Consider the following 18,935-nt stretch of genomic DNA (forward strand, 5'->3'; position numbering starts at 1 on the left):
TGGTAAATGTCTGTAGTTAATTTCAACATCACTTGATACATCACTTTTCATCCCTCCCTCCCTCTCCCTCCCCCTTCCCTCTTTCTTTCTTCCTTTCTTTCTCTTTCTCTTCCCCCCCCCTCTCTTTTTCTTTCCTTTCCTTTTCCTTTTTCCTTCCTTTGGGTCCTGGAACTACTATGTAGACAAGGTGAGCCTCTAATTTGCAATGATCCTCTTGATGGGATTGCATGAATGTGCACTTACACCTAGTACTGGGTATGATGACTGAGGGTTGTTTTTTAGTGAACAAAACTGAAGTTTATATCAAATGCTATAAAAACTGGTTATATTATTTCTTGTGCTCCAGCTGTCTAGCAGAATGAGTCTGAATAGGCCTAGATCTTGTGCTGTTTCAGGGTAAGGATCAGAAAATGTCTTAGACTCTCTGGATTCCTACAACCTACCTGTTTCCTATGGGTGTTGATGTTGCAGGTTGGTTCTTTTCTTCCCACCATGTGGATTTTGGGGATAGAACTTGGGTCCACAGGCTTGGCTTACCCTTTTATCCATTGCACATAGTATGCACTGCCATTTTAGTCACCGTTTGAGACAAGCCCGTTTATGCATGTCACCATTCCAGATAAGTTAGTGAAGATGAGTGTATGTAGTGGATATGATTGTATTTAATTCTGGAGTGAGTGAGTGCTGAGAGCCGTCCTTGCCCTGCCACTCACTGACTATAGTTTTATGCAAGTCTCTCCTGTCTGATTCCTACTTTACCAGTGGGAGTAGTGACTTCATTTCAGATGTATTCACCTATAGAGTACTCTTGGTTTATGGATTATTATACTTGAAGCATTAATGAAAATCAAATTTCTAAAAAGTGCAGAGTTTCAAGACTCACAATAGTACTGTAATATTAGTAGTTATTATTATACCTAACATTTACATATGCTTATTATGTGCCCAGCACTGGCCCAAGATTTTGTTAATTTATTTAAACTTTGTAACACCCTTCTGTGCTAGGTATTCCCACTGTCTGCATTTTTATCAGAAACCCAAGGCACAGAGTTGAAGTTAGATGGTGACAACTATTAAATGATAGCCTGAGCTTCAAACTCTCATAGGTTGGCTCATGAGTCTGCTGCAAATATCATTTTTTTCAGAAATCATTTTTGTCATGAAGGTGGTAAAACAACTAAGGTGCTCAGAAGAAAAATCTAATTCTAATATTTATTTAAAAAGACATTTTCCCCTGAGTTTAATATAAACTTCTTTATCATCAAGATCTGCCTTGAACTGTTACAAGATTGGTTAATGTCTTTATTTAGTCAATTTAATATGCTTACTCTGTGTATTATTATTACAGAGATATTAATGTGTTCATTTATGGGCACTGTCAAACTGCAGTAGGATTGTGGTATACATAGATTATGTTCTATATTACTTTTCTGCAGTTCAAAACTTCTGAATTTTTTTTTCCTCAAGACAGGGTTTCTCTGAAGTTCTGGCTGTCCTGGCTCTGTAGATTACAGAGTGCTGGGATTAAAGGCATGTGCCACCACTGTCTGCTAAAGCTTCCCCAGAGTTCTGACTGAGTTGTGTACTGATGCTTTTCAGTTTCATTAAACAAATGTGCCTGTTGCTGATACTGCAGCTTATTCAGTAACTATCCATAGTTAATTTCCCCAAGTAATGCTTGCTGTTTTATCTTATATCTTTGTATTTTGCTAGAGCCCCTGAAATTATTCTTGGATTACCATTCTGTGAAGCTATTGACATGTGGTCACTGGGCTGTGTAATAGCTGAGCTGTTCCTGGGATGGCCTCTTTATCCTGGTGCTTCAGAGTATGATCAGGTAAGAGTGCTGATTGGAATGGGTATGGGAAGCAGCACACACTCAGACTGCATAGGTCTGTCCACACATACAAAGAGTGCTTTTATAACAATTTGAAAAAATAGATCACACACCATAGGAATATTGGAATTAAGGGTGTCCTAAGTGCATAATATAGATGTGGATAAATACTCTACTATATTGATACCTACCAAAAATATGTACAAATCTTTTTTTAAATTTTCTTTTCTTTTATCTTTTTAAATTATTTATTTATTATGCATACAGTTTTTTATCTGTGTACATGCTTGTACCCCAGGAGAAGGCATCAGACCTCATTATAGATGGTTGTGAGCCACCATGTGGTTGCTGGGAATTGAACTGAGGACCTCTTTAAGAACATGCTGTGCTCTTAACCTCTGAGCCATCTCTCCAGCCCCATTCTCTTTTATTTTTGAGATTATAATTAAATCCCCCTTAAAAGTCTATTCTCTCTCTCTCTCCCTCTCCCCCCCCTCTGTTTTTGTTTTTGTTTTTTGTTTTTTGTTTTTGAGACAGGGTTTCTCTGTGTAACATCCCTGACTGTCCTGGAACTCATTTCATAGACCAGGCTGGCCTCCAAGTCAGAGAGATCCATCTGCCTCTGCCTCTGGAGTGCTGGGATTAATGGTATGCGCTGTAGTGATTTTGTTTTGTTTTTCTGACTTTATCTTGGCTTGTTTCTAGCCAGCTTTGCTAACTTAAATTATTCCATCTGCCTTTTACCTTTCCTTATTCTATATCTCATTCTTCCCTTCTTCCTCTGTGGCTGGTTGTGTAGCTGGGTGGCTGGCCACTGGCGTTCTCTCTCCTCCTTTTCTTGCTCCTCCTCCTTTTCTTTTTCTCCAATTTATTCTTTCTGCCTGGCAGCCCCACCTATCCCTCTCCTGCCTAGCTATTGGCCATTTAGCTCTTTATACAGACCAATTGTTTTAGGCAGGCAAAGTAACAACACAGCTTCACAGAGTTAAACAAATCTTTGCATCATTAAATAAATATTCCACAGCATAAATGAATGTAATACATCTTTAACTGATATTCTGCAATGGTGTGCCACCACCGCTCAGCTACAAATTTATTCTTTTTTTTTTTTTTCAAGACGGTTTCTCTGCGGCTTTGGAGGCTGACTTGAAACTAGCTCTTGTAGACCAGGCTGGTCTCGAACTCACAGAGATCCTCCTGCCTCTGCCTCCCGAGTGCTGGGATTAAAGATGTGCACCACCAGCACCCGGCCAAATTTATTCTTATAAAGTTAAAGCTTTCTAAAAACTTAATGCCATTCTTTTTTTTGGAGACAGGGTCTCTTTGCATAGAGCCCTGGCTGTCCTGGAACTCACTAAGTAGACAGGGCTGGCTCTGGCCTTCTGAGTGATAGAATTAAAGGCATGTGCAACCAAGCCCAGCCTTGATGCCATTCTTAACAGGAACTCAAGCTTTACAATATAGTGCTAACTCATAATTTAGTGTATACCGTGATATTGTAGTCATTTTACAGTCACCTCTTGATGTTGATACACTGAACTCAAGGGTGGTGAACATCCATTTAAAATGCTGCACACTGCTTTTTGCGCATTTTTTACAAATAAATAGATGTCAATCACATGTTTATGGCTTTGGTAAGGTTTCTGGTCAATGCTAGGCTATTAGTAATTAAGTTTTGGGGGATCTAAAATAGGGTGAAGATACAGCTCAGTGATAGAGCACTTGTTTAACATGTGAGAGGGCTAAATTTGATACCCAGCATTGGTGTGGAGAAGGTGTATTTCAAATTTTTGACTTTAAATGTTGGTCAACTGTTATTACTAGTGCAATAGATTCTAGAGAAATAAATGTGCTAGTGAAGTACTTAGAGAAAAAAGAGTCTAATTGCTACTGAAGAGTAAAAACATTTTTTTCTGTCAGGCGGTGGTGGTGCGCACGCCTTTAATCCCAGCGCTCGAGAGGCAGGGGCAGGGGGGGGCCTCTGTGAGTTTGAGGCCAGCCTGGTCTACAGTGTGAGTTCCAGGACAGCTAAGGCTACACAGAGAAAGAAACTCTGTTTTGAAAAGGAAAAACAAACAAAAACAATTCCCTCTTCTGTCTATTTGGTCTAAAGTTACGTTTTCATCTGTGTGATAAAAAAGGATTTTGTTTATATTATATATGATTGGCATCTTTCTAACTCTGTACTGATTAACTGTAGTCAACTGTATCAGAGTTAAGAGATGAAAGTAAGTAAGGCTGTAACTGGAGTTCTGGGAGTAAACTTTGGCTCACTCAGAACTGTCACTGTTTTATAAAGTAGCTCAGAACGAAGTAACTGAACACATTAGGTTTTCAGAAGCTGTGCTACAAATTAGGTCTCTTCTGAAATAGGTTTTGAGAGAGCCCTCATCTGAGTTATAAAACATTTCTTTGAACTTCTGTTGTGGAGACTGGCCTTGAACTCCCAGTCCTCTGGCATCTCTCCCAAGTACTGGGATTCCAGGTGTGTGCCACTTGACTGACTCATAAACTGTGAAATACTGCTACTGTGTTAAAACTACAAGTTTTAAAAGACAGGCTACCGTTTCATAAGAAATTGGTCTGTTGAAGAAAGTTTTGCTGTGTAAATAATTTGAATTCTCGTTTATTGCTCTAAAAAAAAAAGACTCCACATAATATTGGCAGCTCTTTACGAGTAGAGACTTGCATATCGCCAGTCTGTCATCAGCTGACGCCACCCTGGACACACACACCAAATATATAAGTTCTGTCGTCAGCTGATGCCACCCTGGACACACACACCAAATATATAAGTTCTGCTTTGTTTTGTTTTTGAGAAATAGTTATTTGCAATTAGAAGGTAAAAGAAAGAGCAAAACATTGTTTTCTCTTAGCTTAGAATTCTGTCACAATTTTAAACTGACTTGGAGTAAATTATAAAATAGGTTGCTGATGTTATAAGTAGGCAGTAAGTTTTTAATCTTTTCTACCTTGTTGTAAGGGCAAAACAAAACCCCGAAAAAAAACATGGCTTTTTTTTTTTAAAGAAAAGAATATGAAGGATAGGAAATGATGCAAATCCATAATTAATTGGAATTGAATCAGACATTGATTCTTAGTCCTTTCTAAACCCTTTTGACAATCTAATGAAGCTGTAGACCCCCCCACCCCTGAAAATATACACACATTGTTTTTGTGCAACTTGAGGGGGATTCATGGATCCTGCTCCAAGCAATTACAGCCTCTAGGAATGCAGTTCTTAGTCCAACTATTCAGTGGCACCGGTTCAAGCTTAGCAACTGATTGGTGTAAATTTCCTAGGAAGTAGAAACAAGTACAACTTGATTTAGAAGCTGAGATAGCAATCAGAGCTTTCCTTGTAAAGAAAAAGGATATGGTCTTTGTGAAAATTTCTGTGTAATATATTGATGGGAGATAGGAAGAAGTAGCTTGCTGTGCTGAATAAGTAGGATGCTGCTTGGGAGCAGGATTGGGGATAGTTTATTTTGGTGCATCTGGGTAATAAAAAAGGATTCATATAGCAGGGTCCAGCTAAGGTTTTTTGTTGTTTTTATAAAAATAACTTTATAGGGTTAGAATTGACATACTGTACATACCAACCATTTGAAGTATACAGATTAATGGACTTTTAGTATGTTTACAGGAATGTACACTCTTTATCAGTTTTAGAACATTATGTCATTCTTTAATGACACCTGTTCATTAGTAGTTAATGCCGTTTTCCCTCCAAACTCCTCAGTTTTCTTACCTCTACACAAATACCAAGGTATTTTTTCCTTTATGTAAATTTGCCTACTCTGGCATATCATAAATATTCATCACATAGAACATAATTTTTATGACTGAATAATGTTCCATTTTGTGTGTGTATAATATGTATATACACACATACATATATATACACACACATATATTTAATCTATATGTTAGTAGGAATAAACATAGTTTTTTTTTTTGTCTATCATGAATAATGCTTCTTTGAACATTGGTATTCAGATATCAAAGTCTGGGCCTGGAGAGATAGCTCACAGTTGTGTTGATCAGAGAGTTAATTTCCTCATAATACATTTCTTTTCTGACTAGAGTTAACATTTCAGTGTAAAAGCTTTTGATATTTTTTTCTACTTAAAATTGATGTTTGGTTTTAATTTTTTAGATTCGTTATATTTCACAAACACAAGGCCTGCCAGCTGAGTATCTTCTCAGTGCCGGAACAAAAACAACCAGGTTCTTCAACAGAGATCCTAATCTGGGATACCCACTGTGGAGGCTTAAGGTATGTCTTCCTTACAACTTTGAGTTTAGATTTTAGTTAATAATTTCCTGACATGTGTTTGTTGGAGGAAAAATGATTGTATTATACCCATTAGGCCTATGGATGGGTAAAAGGTAGACAGTGGAAGGCAGCTCAGCTGGCTGGGGTTGGGCTGAGTATTTAGGATAAGCAGTTGAGGGGACTATGGAGAATCATGCTCAGTAAGTAGTGTGGGGAGCGAGAGAAGCGAAATGACTGTTACACAGGCATCTCACCAACGCTCTAAGACAACCTAATTTTTTAACTGTTCTGTGTTCAGGTCTTACAGATTTTCCTGAAACAAAAGAGTCTGTTTTTAATTTTGAGCTTACTCCTTCAGTGTGAGAAATCAGTAAACCCCTATTACTCTGCCTGTTAAACAGTGTTGGGGTCTGGTGTCCATGTCCAAGAAGCTGTAAGAGAAATGGTGACATCCCAGTCACCTGACCTTCTTCCGCACTGTGTGGCTTCACTGCCGCCATGCCTGTTTAGCATCATTGGAACGATGCCTGGTAGTAAGGTCACGCCTCTCCACTGTAAGATTTTCAGGTTACAAGATGACAGTAAAATCTCTTTGTATTCTGGCTTCAGATTAAAATAAAAATAATGTGAAAATAATGTAGAGGTTTTAAAAAAAAATCATTGTTTTATAGACACCCGAAGAACATGAATTGGAGACTGGAATAAAGTCAAAAGAAGCCCGGAAGTACATTTTTAACTGTTTAGATGACATGGCTCAGGTGAGTGTAACAAGCTTAGAGAGGTGGGAGTTTATGTGGGACTTCAAGCAGAGACACACATGCTAATATTTTCCCATGTGTTTAAAGAACATTTAATCCTAGCAGTGGATTCTTTAAAGATGCTTGATTGAGCTTCTCTAACCCAAACACACCAAACTAATATTCTCAATTCTGAAGCTCTTTGAGCACCAAGTGGAACTAAAGAACTTTCTGATTTTGGAGATTGTTCAGAGTTGGGGTTTTGGGGTCAGGACTGTTCAACTGGTGAACTCTGTGCAAATATTCCAATCTTTTTTTTTTTTTTTTTTTTTTTTTTTGGTTTTTTGAGACATGGTTTCTCTGTGTAATAGCCGAGTGCTGGAATTAAAGGCATGCACCATCAATGCCCGGCTCTTTTTGGTTTTTAAGACAGGATTTCTCTGTGTAACAGCCCTGACTATCCTAGAACTCACTCTGTAGATCAGGCTGGCCTCAAACTCATAGAGATCCATCTGCCTCTGTCTTCCAAGTGCTGGGACTAAAGATGTGCACCACCACTGCCCCACTATAAATTCCAAAATGTTAAGTCTCTGTAATCTGAAATACTTTTGACCCCAGGCATTTTAATAAGTGTCAACCTGTTTCTGTTTCTTCCTTAGTTTTGCTAACTGGGTCTTGTTTTATTATTTTAGAATAATGTTTATAAAGGTTTCTTTCTTGTCTCATCTTCTCTACTAAATGAAAATTGCATAAGAGCTCACATTTACTGTGTTCCAAATTTAAATGTGTTGTACAATGTCATTTAATCTTTCCAACAGTAGAAGCTTGTATATTTCAATAATAAACATCTAGTTTAACTTGTTTCAAAATTTTAATGCCAAGAATCAATTTGGCTCTGTGTAAGCAGAAGAGTTTCTCTTTTCTGAACTACTAGTATTAAATATCTGCTTTCTCTCTTTTGGAGAGAAAAGCAAACACAGTAAATCCTTAATCTATTTAATTTAAATGGGGAAATATAATATTTCTAATTTTCTTTGGAAGGTAAATATGTCTACAGACTTAGAGGGAACAGACATGTTGGCAGAGAAGGCAGACCGGAGAGAATACATTGATCTCTTAAAGAAAATGCTGACGATTGATGCAGATAAGAGAATCACTCCTCTGAAAACTCTTAACCATCAGTTTGTGACAATGGCTCACCTTCTGGATTTTCCACACAGTAACCAGTGAGTATTGTACAATTTGGGGGCTTTTTGCCATGATGTGGCTCTTGGTTTAGTTGCTATTCTATACAGGGAACTATCAAGTTAGCTGTAACTTTGGTGCCTGTGTATTTGATTCACTGATGCGTCTTAAAGAGAGGTCTTTATTTTTCTTCTTGTTACCATAAAAACCCTTGATTCTTTTTTTTCTGAAAATATCTAGAAGACATACTTTGTTCCATGTTTATCTTGAGTTTTTTATTGTTTAAATTTTAGCATTCATTCAATAAATTTTTACTCTTTTTCAGTGTTAAGTCTTGTTTCCAGAACATGGAGATCTGCAAGCGGAGGGTTCACATGTATGACACAGTGAGTCAGATCAAGAGTCCCTTCACTACACATGTTGCTCCAAATACAAGCACAAATCTAACCATGAGCTTCAGCAACCAGCTCAACACAGTGCACAATCAGGTACTCAGTGAATGATTGTGGAAACTCAAGCCTAAGTGGTACAGAAGGCAGTAAGACAAAGAAACCAGTCCTTGGGTTTTTTTTTTTTTTTTTTTTTTTTTTTTGGTTTTTCGAGACAGGGTTTCTCTGTGTAGTTTTGGAGGCTGTCCTGGCACTCGCTCTGTAGACCAGGCTGGCCTCGAACTCACAGAGATCCGCCTGCCTCTGCCTCCCGAGTGCTGGGATTAAAGGCGTGCGCCACCAACGCCTGGCCTTGTGTTGGTTTTTTTGTTGCTTCTTAAAGCATTTTCTGTTTGAGGGCTTGGGCAAAATGCCTCAACAGGTAAAAATACTTGCCATGCAAGCCTGATGATCTGTTTCATCATGAGAATTCACAGTTGAAGGAAAAATCTGGTTCCCAAAAGTTGTCCTCGAACTGTGGAACACACATGCCCACACTCAAAATTATTATTAAAAACACACACGTTCAATAATAATAATAAAGGTCAATTCCGAGATTCAATCTCCCCTATTAAAAAAAAAGAATTTTCTACTTGGCAAATGTAATGAAAGATCAGCTAGACTGACATACTTGTCAGTCATATGCTCACAGCATTTAACCACAGGACCTATTCTATATCTTAAAAGTCTTCATGTACATGCTCTCCGAATATTGAATTACTTTCTGTTGCTAGTTTACCAAGTTTGGTCAAATAACCCACTTTTCCAATAGGATTTTACTTTACTCAAGGGTTCTTTGATTAATGATCTTAAAAAAGGGTGGTATTGTATTTGTTTGCCTAGGGAGAGGTAGACAGATCTCTGTGAGTTTCAGGCCAGCCTGATTTACTCAGTGAATTCCAGACCATCTAAGACTACAGAGGAGGAAGACCTTGTCTTAAAAAAAAAAAAAACAAACAAAAAAAGCTGGGTGGCGGCGGCACGTGCTTTTAATCCCAGCACAGGCAGAGGCAGGCAGATCTCTGTGAGTCGAGGCCAGCCTGGTCTACAAAGCTATGCAGAGAAATCCTGTTTTGAAAAAAAAAAGAAAAGAAAAAAGAACAAATCCTTTGTTCTAAGTTTCTTTTTTGACGCTGGGGCTCAGTTGGCACAGTGCTTGCTAGCATGTGTAAAGTCCATACTTTATGTCCCCAGTATTGCCAGAGCAAGGATGGGATACATGCCTATATGTCCCATACTTATGAGGTGGAGACAGAAGGATCAGGAGTTCATGTGCTACTCTTGGATGCATAAGGAGTTTTGTGCCAGCCTGGGTTACCTGACACCCAGCCTCAAAAGTTTTTTCTCTAAAAAAAATTTTAAGGATATATTCATATTGTTTATCTCCATCTCATACTAATGTACGTTTATAATCCTTTGGTTTAGGCCAGTGTTCTAGCATCCAGTTCTACTGCAGCAGCTGCTACTCTTTCTCTGGCTAATTCAGATGTCTCACTGCTAAATTACCAATCGGCTTTGTACCCATCATCTGCTGCACCAGTTCCTGGAGTTGCCCAGCAAGGTGTTTCTTTACAGCCTGGCACCACCCAGATCTGTACTCAGACAGATCCGTTCCAACAAACGTTTATAGTATGTCCACCTGCTTTTCAGAGTAAGTATGCAAACTCCTCTCTCCTTACTATTGGACTGGACTTGCCCCATTCTAGGCAGGTCTAGTTGTTTAGTTTTGATCTTTGACAAGTTTAAGCTGATGATGAAGAAAACTGGAATTTGGAGCTGTCACAAAGTAGATTTCTCTTTACATTGATTTTTCTCTAATTATGATACTGCCTGATAGATTAGAGGAGCTCAGTGTGTGTTTTCAATAACTAAATTGCCTCATAACGTGTTTGTGCCCATTGAAGCAAAATATCATTTATCTTGTATAGGCATATATGTCTTAGTATGTAGAGTATATGAATCTTTAAATTGCTATAATCAGAATTGAATCTAATCTTATTCCATTTTAAACTAAAATAAAATGTTACTTTATTATAGGATATAAACAGTTAATATAGAAACTAAAAAATTTCATTCAGTAATACAGATCATTATTTTTGAACTGAAAAATTATGCAAGCAAGCTGAAGTACTTGTGGGGAAGACATTAAGACATCTGCTTCAGCCTATGACTCATATTCTTCAAACTCCATATCTATCCCAATAATATTAATTTTTACATTTACATGCTTCCTTATGTTTTCATTATTATTTTATAATCCAGTCTGTTCAATTCTGCCCCCTCCCCCAGAAAATATTGGAAACATGTGTTGAATGTTTTGGGAAGCTATTTGGAAGGTTAAATTATTTTAAGTCTTTTCTGACAATACACTTAGCTTTTCCTTAGAATGTCAGTGTCAGGCCAGTATAGTGGCTCACACCTGTAATCCCAACAGGAAGACTATGGAGCCAGTCAGGCAATATAGTAAGATGGTCTCCTCTAAAAAAAAAAGCAAAAGTAAAAACAGTAAGTAAGCCAGACTCAGAAAACAAATACCATATTTTCTCTTATATGTGGACCCTAGACTTAAACCCTCCATTTTCAACTTCCTGTCCTTGTGAGTGTGTATTTATATGTGTGTTTGAGGGTCTTGAAATTAGAAAGGGGTTGGTGGTGGGGAGAAGAGACCTCACAGGAGGAGGGAAATAGAGAGGGGAAATGGAGTACATGTAACTGGAAAGCAGAATGGGGACTAGCTGGGAGAAGAAAGAACCACCTGCCGGGGAGTGGGGAGGAATAGGACAAAAAGAGGAAGAATGAGAAGAAAGTGTCTTGACATGTGTATGAGGATGCTATGATAAAACCCACTTTGTATGCAAACCTAAAACACTGATTTTGGAAAGAGAAAGAAAAACTTGGTATCCTGTAGGAATAAACTAAGATCCAGGCTTCTCTTAGCTTTTTATATAGAAGCAGGTAGCATTTTTATCTTTTTATCTCAGTTAAATATTGATTATGACTTTTGTTTGTTTGGTTTCTGACAGAGTCGGAGCAAGCGGAAGGAAATGAGGGGCTGGGGGAGACTGAGAGCTTACCGGGAGGCCAGGAGAGCGATAGCGATGTAAACCAGGGAGAGGCCACAGGGAGAGCGGAGGAGCAGATTCACAATCCGTAAATGCAAATTTAGCCTAACTTACCAAATTTTTTTCTATATGTATCTCATAGGAGTAATTCTGTCTTTGGGTTGTCACAAACTGATGCTTCTATAGAACTTTGCAAATTAGCTACCCCTCCTCTTACCCTTTCCAAAGTAAATTCTGCAGGAACAGTTTTTAGATGTGAGATTCTGAGGTCCTCTGCTACCTCTTAGATGATACTTAGATAAAGTAAGAACTTTTGAGTTTTGGGTTTTTTTTTTTCCCTCGAGACAGGGTTTCTTTGTATTGTTTTGGAGGCTGTCCTGGAACTCGCTCTGTAGACCAGGCTGTCCTGGAACTCACAGAGATCTGCCTGCCTCTGCCTCATTAGTGCTGGGATTAAAGGCATGCATCACCAATGCCAAGCTAACTTTTGAGTTTTTTAATAGAACAAAATGTAAACTGAGGCAATAGAGCAGGGAGTGTGGGAGAACTCCTTTTGGTATTAATTTGATAAATATAAGCTTGGGGGGAAATTTTTTTTATCCAAGAAATCTAGATAAGGAGCTAATAGAGCACATTTTAAAATGTTTAGAACCAGAGGGAGTTTGGGAAGAAGGAGGTAATGGTGGTACCTTGAATACATTATTATATATACTAGACAGTCCTTCTACAGTTATCAGTTTATGCTTATGTATGTATGGCTCTAGGAGGTGGTTAATATCACCCTGACCTATAAATGATGATACCTGAAAATGACCAAAGTATTCTAGTCATTTATGGTAGACCAATTGAAACATAGGCAGTGTGGTTCATCACATAAGCATTGAAATATCCCATCCTGCCTTTTGGGCATTTAAACCCCAGTAGTTGTATAAAGTTGTTGGTTAACTTAACCAACCTCGGCCATGTTCTGATTTCTATCCAGCAGTCCTCTATTTCAGGTTGCTCACATTTCTGTTTTTTACAAAATGGCCTCAGTGTAAGTAAGTGCAGCAACCATACATTTCTAGTTCAGTACTATAAAGTAATTCCCATACTCTTCCAGTTGACTAGTGTACACATTTGGTGAAGTGGTAACTAGTCTATAACTTTTTCCCCCTTTTATTTTATCACTTTGGGAGCCATAGATGAGCTACTGTAGTGATACATTTCCTCCCAAAGTTTGATTCCTCAGTCTCTACAGGTTTTGGGAAGCTCTTACACAACACTGGAGTTAGTCATGCACCAGAGACTATAGACAAGAGTTTTGCACGGCTTAGCTTTCCGATTGGAGAATATTTCCTAAGGCACCTTGGCTGACAACTTTTAAATTTTAATATTCTTATTACTTTCTATTTTAAATAAGTAAAACTTAAAAAAAATTTTTAAGCAGCTTTAAATCTGATTTTACTAATCCCTCTTTGAACATTCCTAGAATGTTTTTTTCTTAATCACTAATTGTTACTAAATTCCTCACAAATTACTAACATAGAAAATTGGAAGAATGACTGAAAATAGCAGTATTATGCTCTATAAATTCTGCTCACTTATTGACACTTCTATAATAATGTTAAGGCAACAATAAGGCCGGGAATAGTGGCACACAATTGTAATCCCAGCATTTGAAAGATTGAAACAGTAAGATGACAGCTTTGTAGCCAGTCAGGGCTACATAAGAAGACATTGCTGAGTGGGAGTGGGCAAAGAGGCAGAGAGAGCTTAAGACTGGTATTAGTTTTAGCATCTTCTAATCGAAATGCTTGTGTCTTCACTTAGCAGAATTGCAGGCATTAGTAGACAGGAGGCATGACAGAAATTTAAACTCTATAGTGAAAGTGCTGATAGGAGGGTAAGTCATAAATCTTCCAGGGCTCTTTAGTCTTAACAAAAAGAACTGTGTTGGGCCCCTTTGCTCCAGCACAAGACAATGCCATTTACAGAAAACATTTATTTGTTGTTTATACCAAAAGCATAATGTGTATTGAGATAAGTTAGACACAGGCACTGTTTCCCAGCAGCAGTTCATTTTCCCAGCTGCCGCTTACCTAGGAGAGTCAAATGAGGATGCTACCAACAAGAACAGGTTTCTAGGATAGGAAGAGATTTCTGTAAAGTCATATAGGTTTCTTTTCTTTTCTTTCTTTCTTTCTTTTTTTTTTTTTTTTTTTTTTTGAGACAGGGTTTCTCTGAGGCTTTGGAGGCTGTCCTGGAACTAGCTCTTGTAGACCAGTCTGGTCTCGAACTCACAGAGATCCACCTGCCTCTGCCTTCCAAGTGCTGGGATTAAAGGTTGGAGCCACCAACTCCCAGCGTCATATAGGTTTCTATATGCCTGTTATTTCTAGGCATAATTTCTTCATTTTCTGTTTACTTTTATCTTTAGATACAATATGTGATTAATTTTTTAACTACATTATTTTTTTTGAGGAGGAAAATATTCTTTAAGGTATTCTACATAAGAGGGTAACAAGTTATAAATGATTGAGTTATAGTTGTGTTTAATTCTGTTTTTGATAGATCACAGTCTTAAAAGCACTTTCTTCCTTACCCACTCCCTTAGTGACGGAGAGATAAATATGACTTAGAGAGGCTTTTGCCTATATGAATAATGGGAATGTGATAGTATTGTAACATTAAGAGTGTGTACATTCCCTTAAGCCAGCCTTCCCTATATAAATGCCTTTGCACTAATTTAACCTGAAGGGAACAGGGCCTCCTTTTCTTAACTCCAATGACTTCTGTGAGTGAAAGGGCTTTGTCTTAAGTGTTTAGAATGAAAACCTGGAAAAAGTTAAAATATGCCCCCCCTAGCAACAACAACAAACCCAGTCACAGTATTCTGAGATCCAGCAAAGCAACTTAACTATGATGTTTTTTCCATCAGCTGGGCTACAAGCAACAACAAAACATTCTGGATTCCCTGTGAGGATGGATAATGCTGTGCCAATTGTACCCCAGGCGCCTGCTGCTCAGCCACTACAGATACAGTCAGGAGTACTTACTCAGGTAAAAGCCAAAACAGCATGCTCAACATTGCTGAAGCACTATTGAGAATCAGATATTTGATCCTGAAAAAAAATATTTGCCTTGACTATAAGATCTTTCTCACTCATGATTCAGAGGTCTTAACTGAAACATCTATAACAGAACAGAATACTCATTCCTGTCTGTCTTTTGTAACACTTCCATTACCTCCTTAGACTTGAAGAAGTATTTTAGACCTTGAGAAATGGTACACAAGCATAAGTTTTTTTTTTTTTTTTGGTGTAAAATTAGGGTTTCATTCTTGCCCTTCTGGTGTCTTTTTTTTTTTTTTTGTTTAGTTTTAGAATTTTATAACAGTTTAAGGCTAGATCATATCAGGCTACCTCCTCAAATATAATCCTTCACTCATTGTTTAGTAGAAAAACTTTCAAATGTTACATTTGCCAGATGATTGAGAAACTAAGGTCAGAGACAAAATCATGAAGGATTTTATGTTATACACCATTATACTTTGAATTCTGTATTAATGTGTGTGGCCCATGACTTACAAGAAATTCTTGAATCCAAGTCTTACAGTGTGAGTAGGAAGATTTCTTCATAAACCAAATGCCTATGTTTTATAGAAGAGATACTCTGAATCTGGTCCAAGAAAGATTCCTATACTTTTGGTCTGATACCATTGACTTTTGGCTTAGTGGGCCAAAGCCATGCACAGCTGAAAGGGAAAAGCTGTGTTTGGCATGTACATTTTAGGTGATAGGAAATTAGTTCATTGTTAGTAATAACTTGGGGGGAATGAGAACCCTTCTGAATCCGGATAACCTGCCTCGGTGTTTATTTCACTCACCTGCCTAATCTACATTTCAGGGAAGCTGTACACCACTAATGGTAGCAACTCTCCACCCTCAAGTAGCCACCATCACACCGCAGTATGCGGTGCCCTTTACCCTGAGCTGCGCAGCAGGCCGGCCGGCGCTGGTTGAACAGACTGCTGCTGTACTGGTAATTCCCCTCACTTGATTGTGTTACTAACAGAGTTTCTTTGGTTTCTTTCTTTCTTTCTTTTTTTTTTTTTCCTGTTTGTTTTTGTTCTGTTCTGGTTTTCTCATTAAAAAAAACACACACACACACAAATTAGCTTAGTCTTTGCAGAGGGGCATGGAAGCATGTGCCATCTTGTGGCTGTGTTCTTGCTACATCTTTAATGTCTCATTATTTCCTCCCCAACATTTGATGAGGCACTGTGTTTGACTCTGAGGATCATTGTGGTTCTTTGCCGGCCTAGAGTGGTTAAAGCTCTCTGTGTAGCCTCAGCAGAGCTTCAGTCCTCTTGCCTGTTTCTGCCCTCTCTTATCCTTGGCCCTTGAAATAGAAGGACATCAATGGCCTTCCATTGGCCCTGCCACAGGTATCCAGATGCCAATCTTTGAATTCCCTATCAAGCTAGCTGCCCCCTTTTGTTATTTTAATCTTCTAAAACATTTGTATATATAGAAATGTTTAAAATGGTCTTAATGATTTGCCTTATCATTAACATTAACTTCCTTCTGTGACAGAAGAGAGTGCTTTTGGCATTCATGATCAGTGGTACTTTTTATATTTCATTTAAAGATATTCCCTTTAAATACATTTAGAGATCATATTGATCAAATTTAAAGGTGAACTTACTTGTAGGAATGTTTTTGCGAAATTATTTTACAAATAAATTCTAATACAAAGATGGAAAACATAGCTGACAAAGTTGCAAATACAGTCTCTTTGTTATTAGAAGCTCTGAGGGAGAAGCTAGTGCTGATAGCTGTAGTTGTAGGTGAGTCCAGCTTAGAGATGGAAAAACAAACACAGCTTGCTTTGAAATGTATTTCAGGATTTGTAACCGTCAGAGTGAGTTTGGATGTGTTTGTTTTGGTTTATTTGGGCGAGTTAGAATTGTTTATTTTAAACCCAGCATTTCATTATTTGAAATGTATAATTAGGTAAGCCTCTTCCAGCCTAAATGATACTATTGAATCCCCTGTTATTTCTTGTCTTTTACGGTGGATTTGAATTTCTTTTGTTATCTCAAGTATTTATGAATGAAGACAGAAACATGTTTGGATGGAACTTGCTTGGTTTTCAGTTTACAAGTCTTTGCCACCTGTGGATTGTTTCTCATCTGCATAAAGTCCAAGTGCTAGGGAGTCAGGTATAATTCCAACATGGTTGACCCACGTTTTAACTTGCTCACTTGTAGTTTTGAGATTGGGAATGTCAGTTGACCCCTTTCTTACCTTTGCTGCTCTTTCTAAGTCTGCTCTAGCCATTTGTTAAGCTTTGCATATTTTTGTTCTTCCTCTGTCAAAACAGTTCGTCGCTTGGAACGCCAGATTTCTGCCTCACATTGGAATGTTATTTCTTGCTTTGTATTAAACTACATGCTTTGTCTTGTGCAGGTGTTGGCTTATGGAAAGGCGCATGGTGTGACTTAACATCTTCTCTTGTTTTCTGTTTTGTTCTGTTTCGTTTTTTAATGCTGCGTATGGTAGCAGATGTGTTTGCAGTTTCTCTGCTCAGAGGGCTTCTTGTTTGGAACCAGTATTTGTAACAAGTGGATCTGTTACTTGCAGAAATATTTTTAAAACTGTTTTGATAGCCTTGCAATTTGAAATTCATGAAATAGAACCATATGTACCTAGTAGGTAATTGCACTACGGAACTCAGGTTTAAGAAGAAAACTTCCAAATCTGTTACATATTTTTTTCAGAAAGTGCCACACTTTCTGTAAAAAGTACATAAAACATACTTTGTTACTTAGTCTATCGTAAGTACAATCATTGTTTCTTGAAAACTAGAAGCACTCTATTTTCCTATAGTGATTAGTTTTGTGTTAAAATATATTTTACAAATTATACATAAAAATGAATATTTTTGGCAACTTTTAAGAATAATATGGTACTTTTCAAAAATATTTGCACATTGACTTAATTTTTAATTCTATCATATAGCTATAAATAATGTTGCTAGTTCTTTTGCTGACATCAGCTTATTTACCAAAGGCTTTGGTATTTGGCCATCCATGTCTGCTGCGTTTTCTACCCTTCTAATAAAGGGAGCAATTCTGCCCTATAGTTTACGGGTCGAATTGATCTGTTGTCCTATCTGATTGGCTTTCAAATTTTAGAATTTCTATTTTTTAATCCTAAGAGAGTCCTCTTAACTCTTTCTAGGGCTGTGTTTTATAGGTTTTTACTTACCAGGGTTCACCTGAACCTTCAGGTTCCTTTTCTCAACAGCACAGAAACTCATAACCTGCAGGGACCTTTGTTTCTTAGTGCCCTGCTGGTCAGGTTATGGTGATAGCCAAAGGAGAGCAGTTTGCTTCTTCTCTTTTCACAACTCTTGCAACCATAAGTAAGCCCTCTGTACTGTCTCTGTCTTTTCTTTTATCTCTGCAAGTTAACAATCTACATTTTTTTAAGATACAAATTTTTCTTTCATCTGAAAAACAAAATAAAAAACTAAGAATGAGTCAAGTCTGGATCTCTCTACGTATGTTTCATTGCAGCAAGCCTGGCCTGGAGGAACACAACAAATTCTCCTACCTTCAACTTGGCAGCAGTTGCCTGGGGTAGCTCTGCACAACTCTGTCCAGCCTACTGCAGTGATTCCAGAGGCTATGGGGAGTAGTCAGCAGCTGGCAGACTGGAGGTAAGTACCCTGTTTCTCTGGGAAATGTGTATAGGTAGGATCCTGTGGAGTAGGAATAGTTGATATGAAGAGACTAGAAAGAAAATTAGGAGATTTTTATACTTGGAATTCTTTGAGAAAAGGACTTATCAGGCTAGAAAAGGAGTCATAAGAAAATTTGAAAGATAGGAAAATGCAGGTTCTGCAGTCGGGAATCATTTACTTCATATTTAAACAAGGCCTTAAGTGACTAGAAAGAACATGCCTTCCAGTCCCAGTGACTGACTGTAAAAGTAAAGCACAGCAGTGCCTAGTGTCTTAATCTCTAATGCCTGGTTGGTCCTGGATTTCCAGTGGGTTGGGAGTCACTCTTCTGCTTCTTTATGTTGGAACAGGAATGCCCACTCTCATGGCAACCAGTACAGCACTATCATGCAGCAGCCATCTTTGCTGACTAACCATGTGACATTGGCCACTGCTCAGCCTCTGAATGTTGGTGTTGCCCATGTTGTCAGACAACAGCAATCTAGTTCCCTCCCTTCAAAGAAGAATAAGCAATCTGCTCCAGTCTCGTCCAAGTAAGTCTGTGTTAGAGCTTATGGTTAAGACTTTGGGAGTTATGTTGTTCTCATTCAGCATTATGCAGTATAGGTATTTTGGGTATGAAACAAGTGACTGCCAAATTGAGTATGAGCTGACCTTTTCATCTGAGCAGGCGTG

General features: G+C 38.1%; 1 protein-coding gene across 4 annotated transcripts in view; it reads left to right on the top strand.

The window, feature by feature from the left end:
• Hipk1 (homeodomain interacting protein kinase 1) overlaps positions 1-18,935 on the top strand; it is a 51,510-nt gene that overhangs the window by 20,171 nt on the left and 12,404 nt on the right. For 3 of the 4 annotated variants that reach the window (XM_040752126.1, XM_040752125.1, XM_040752128.1), the window contains exons 3-12: positions 1,714-1,837; positions 5,997-6,116; positions 6,788-6,874; positions 7,895-8,079; positions 8,364-8,526; positions 9,892-10,117; positions 14,449-14,570; positions 15,417-15,551; positions 18,094-18,236; positions 18,611-18,793. In XM_040752126.1, the coding sequence (XP_040608060.1) occupies positions 1,714-1,837; positions 5,997-6,116; positions 6,788-6,874; positions 7,895-8,079; positions 8,364-8,526; positions 9,892-10,117; positions 14,449-14,570; positions 15,417-15,551; positions 18,094-18,236; positions 18,611-18,793 (1,488 nt within the window). The remainder of the gene's footprint in view (positions 1-1,713; positions 1,838-5,996; positions 6,117-6,787; positions 6,875-7,894; positions 8,080-8,363; positions 8,527-9,891; positions 10,118-14,448; positions 14,571-15,416; positions 15,552-18,093; positions 18,237-18,610; positions 18,794-18,935) is intronic. The other variant, XM_040752127.1, reaches the window with a different exon arrangement.

Source organism: Mesocricetus auratus, unplaced genomic scaffold, assembly GCF_017639785.1.
Source record: "Mesocricetus auratus isolate SY011 unplaced genomic scaffold, BCM_Maur_2.0 Super-Scaffold_100009, whole genome shotgun sequence".
Classification (NCBI taxonomy): Eukaryota; Metazoa; Chordata; class Mammalia; order Rodentia; family Cricetidae; genus Mesocricetus; species Mesocricetus auratus.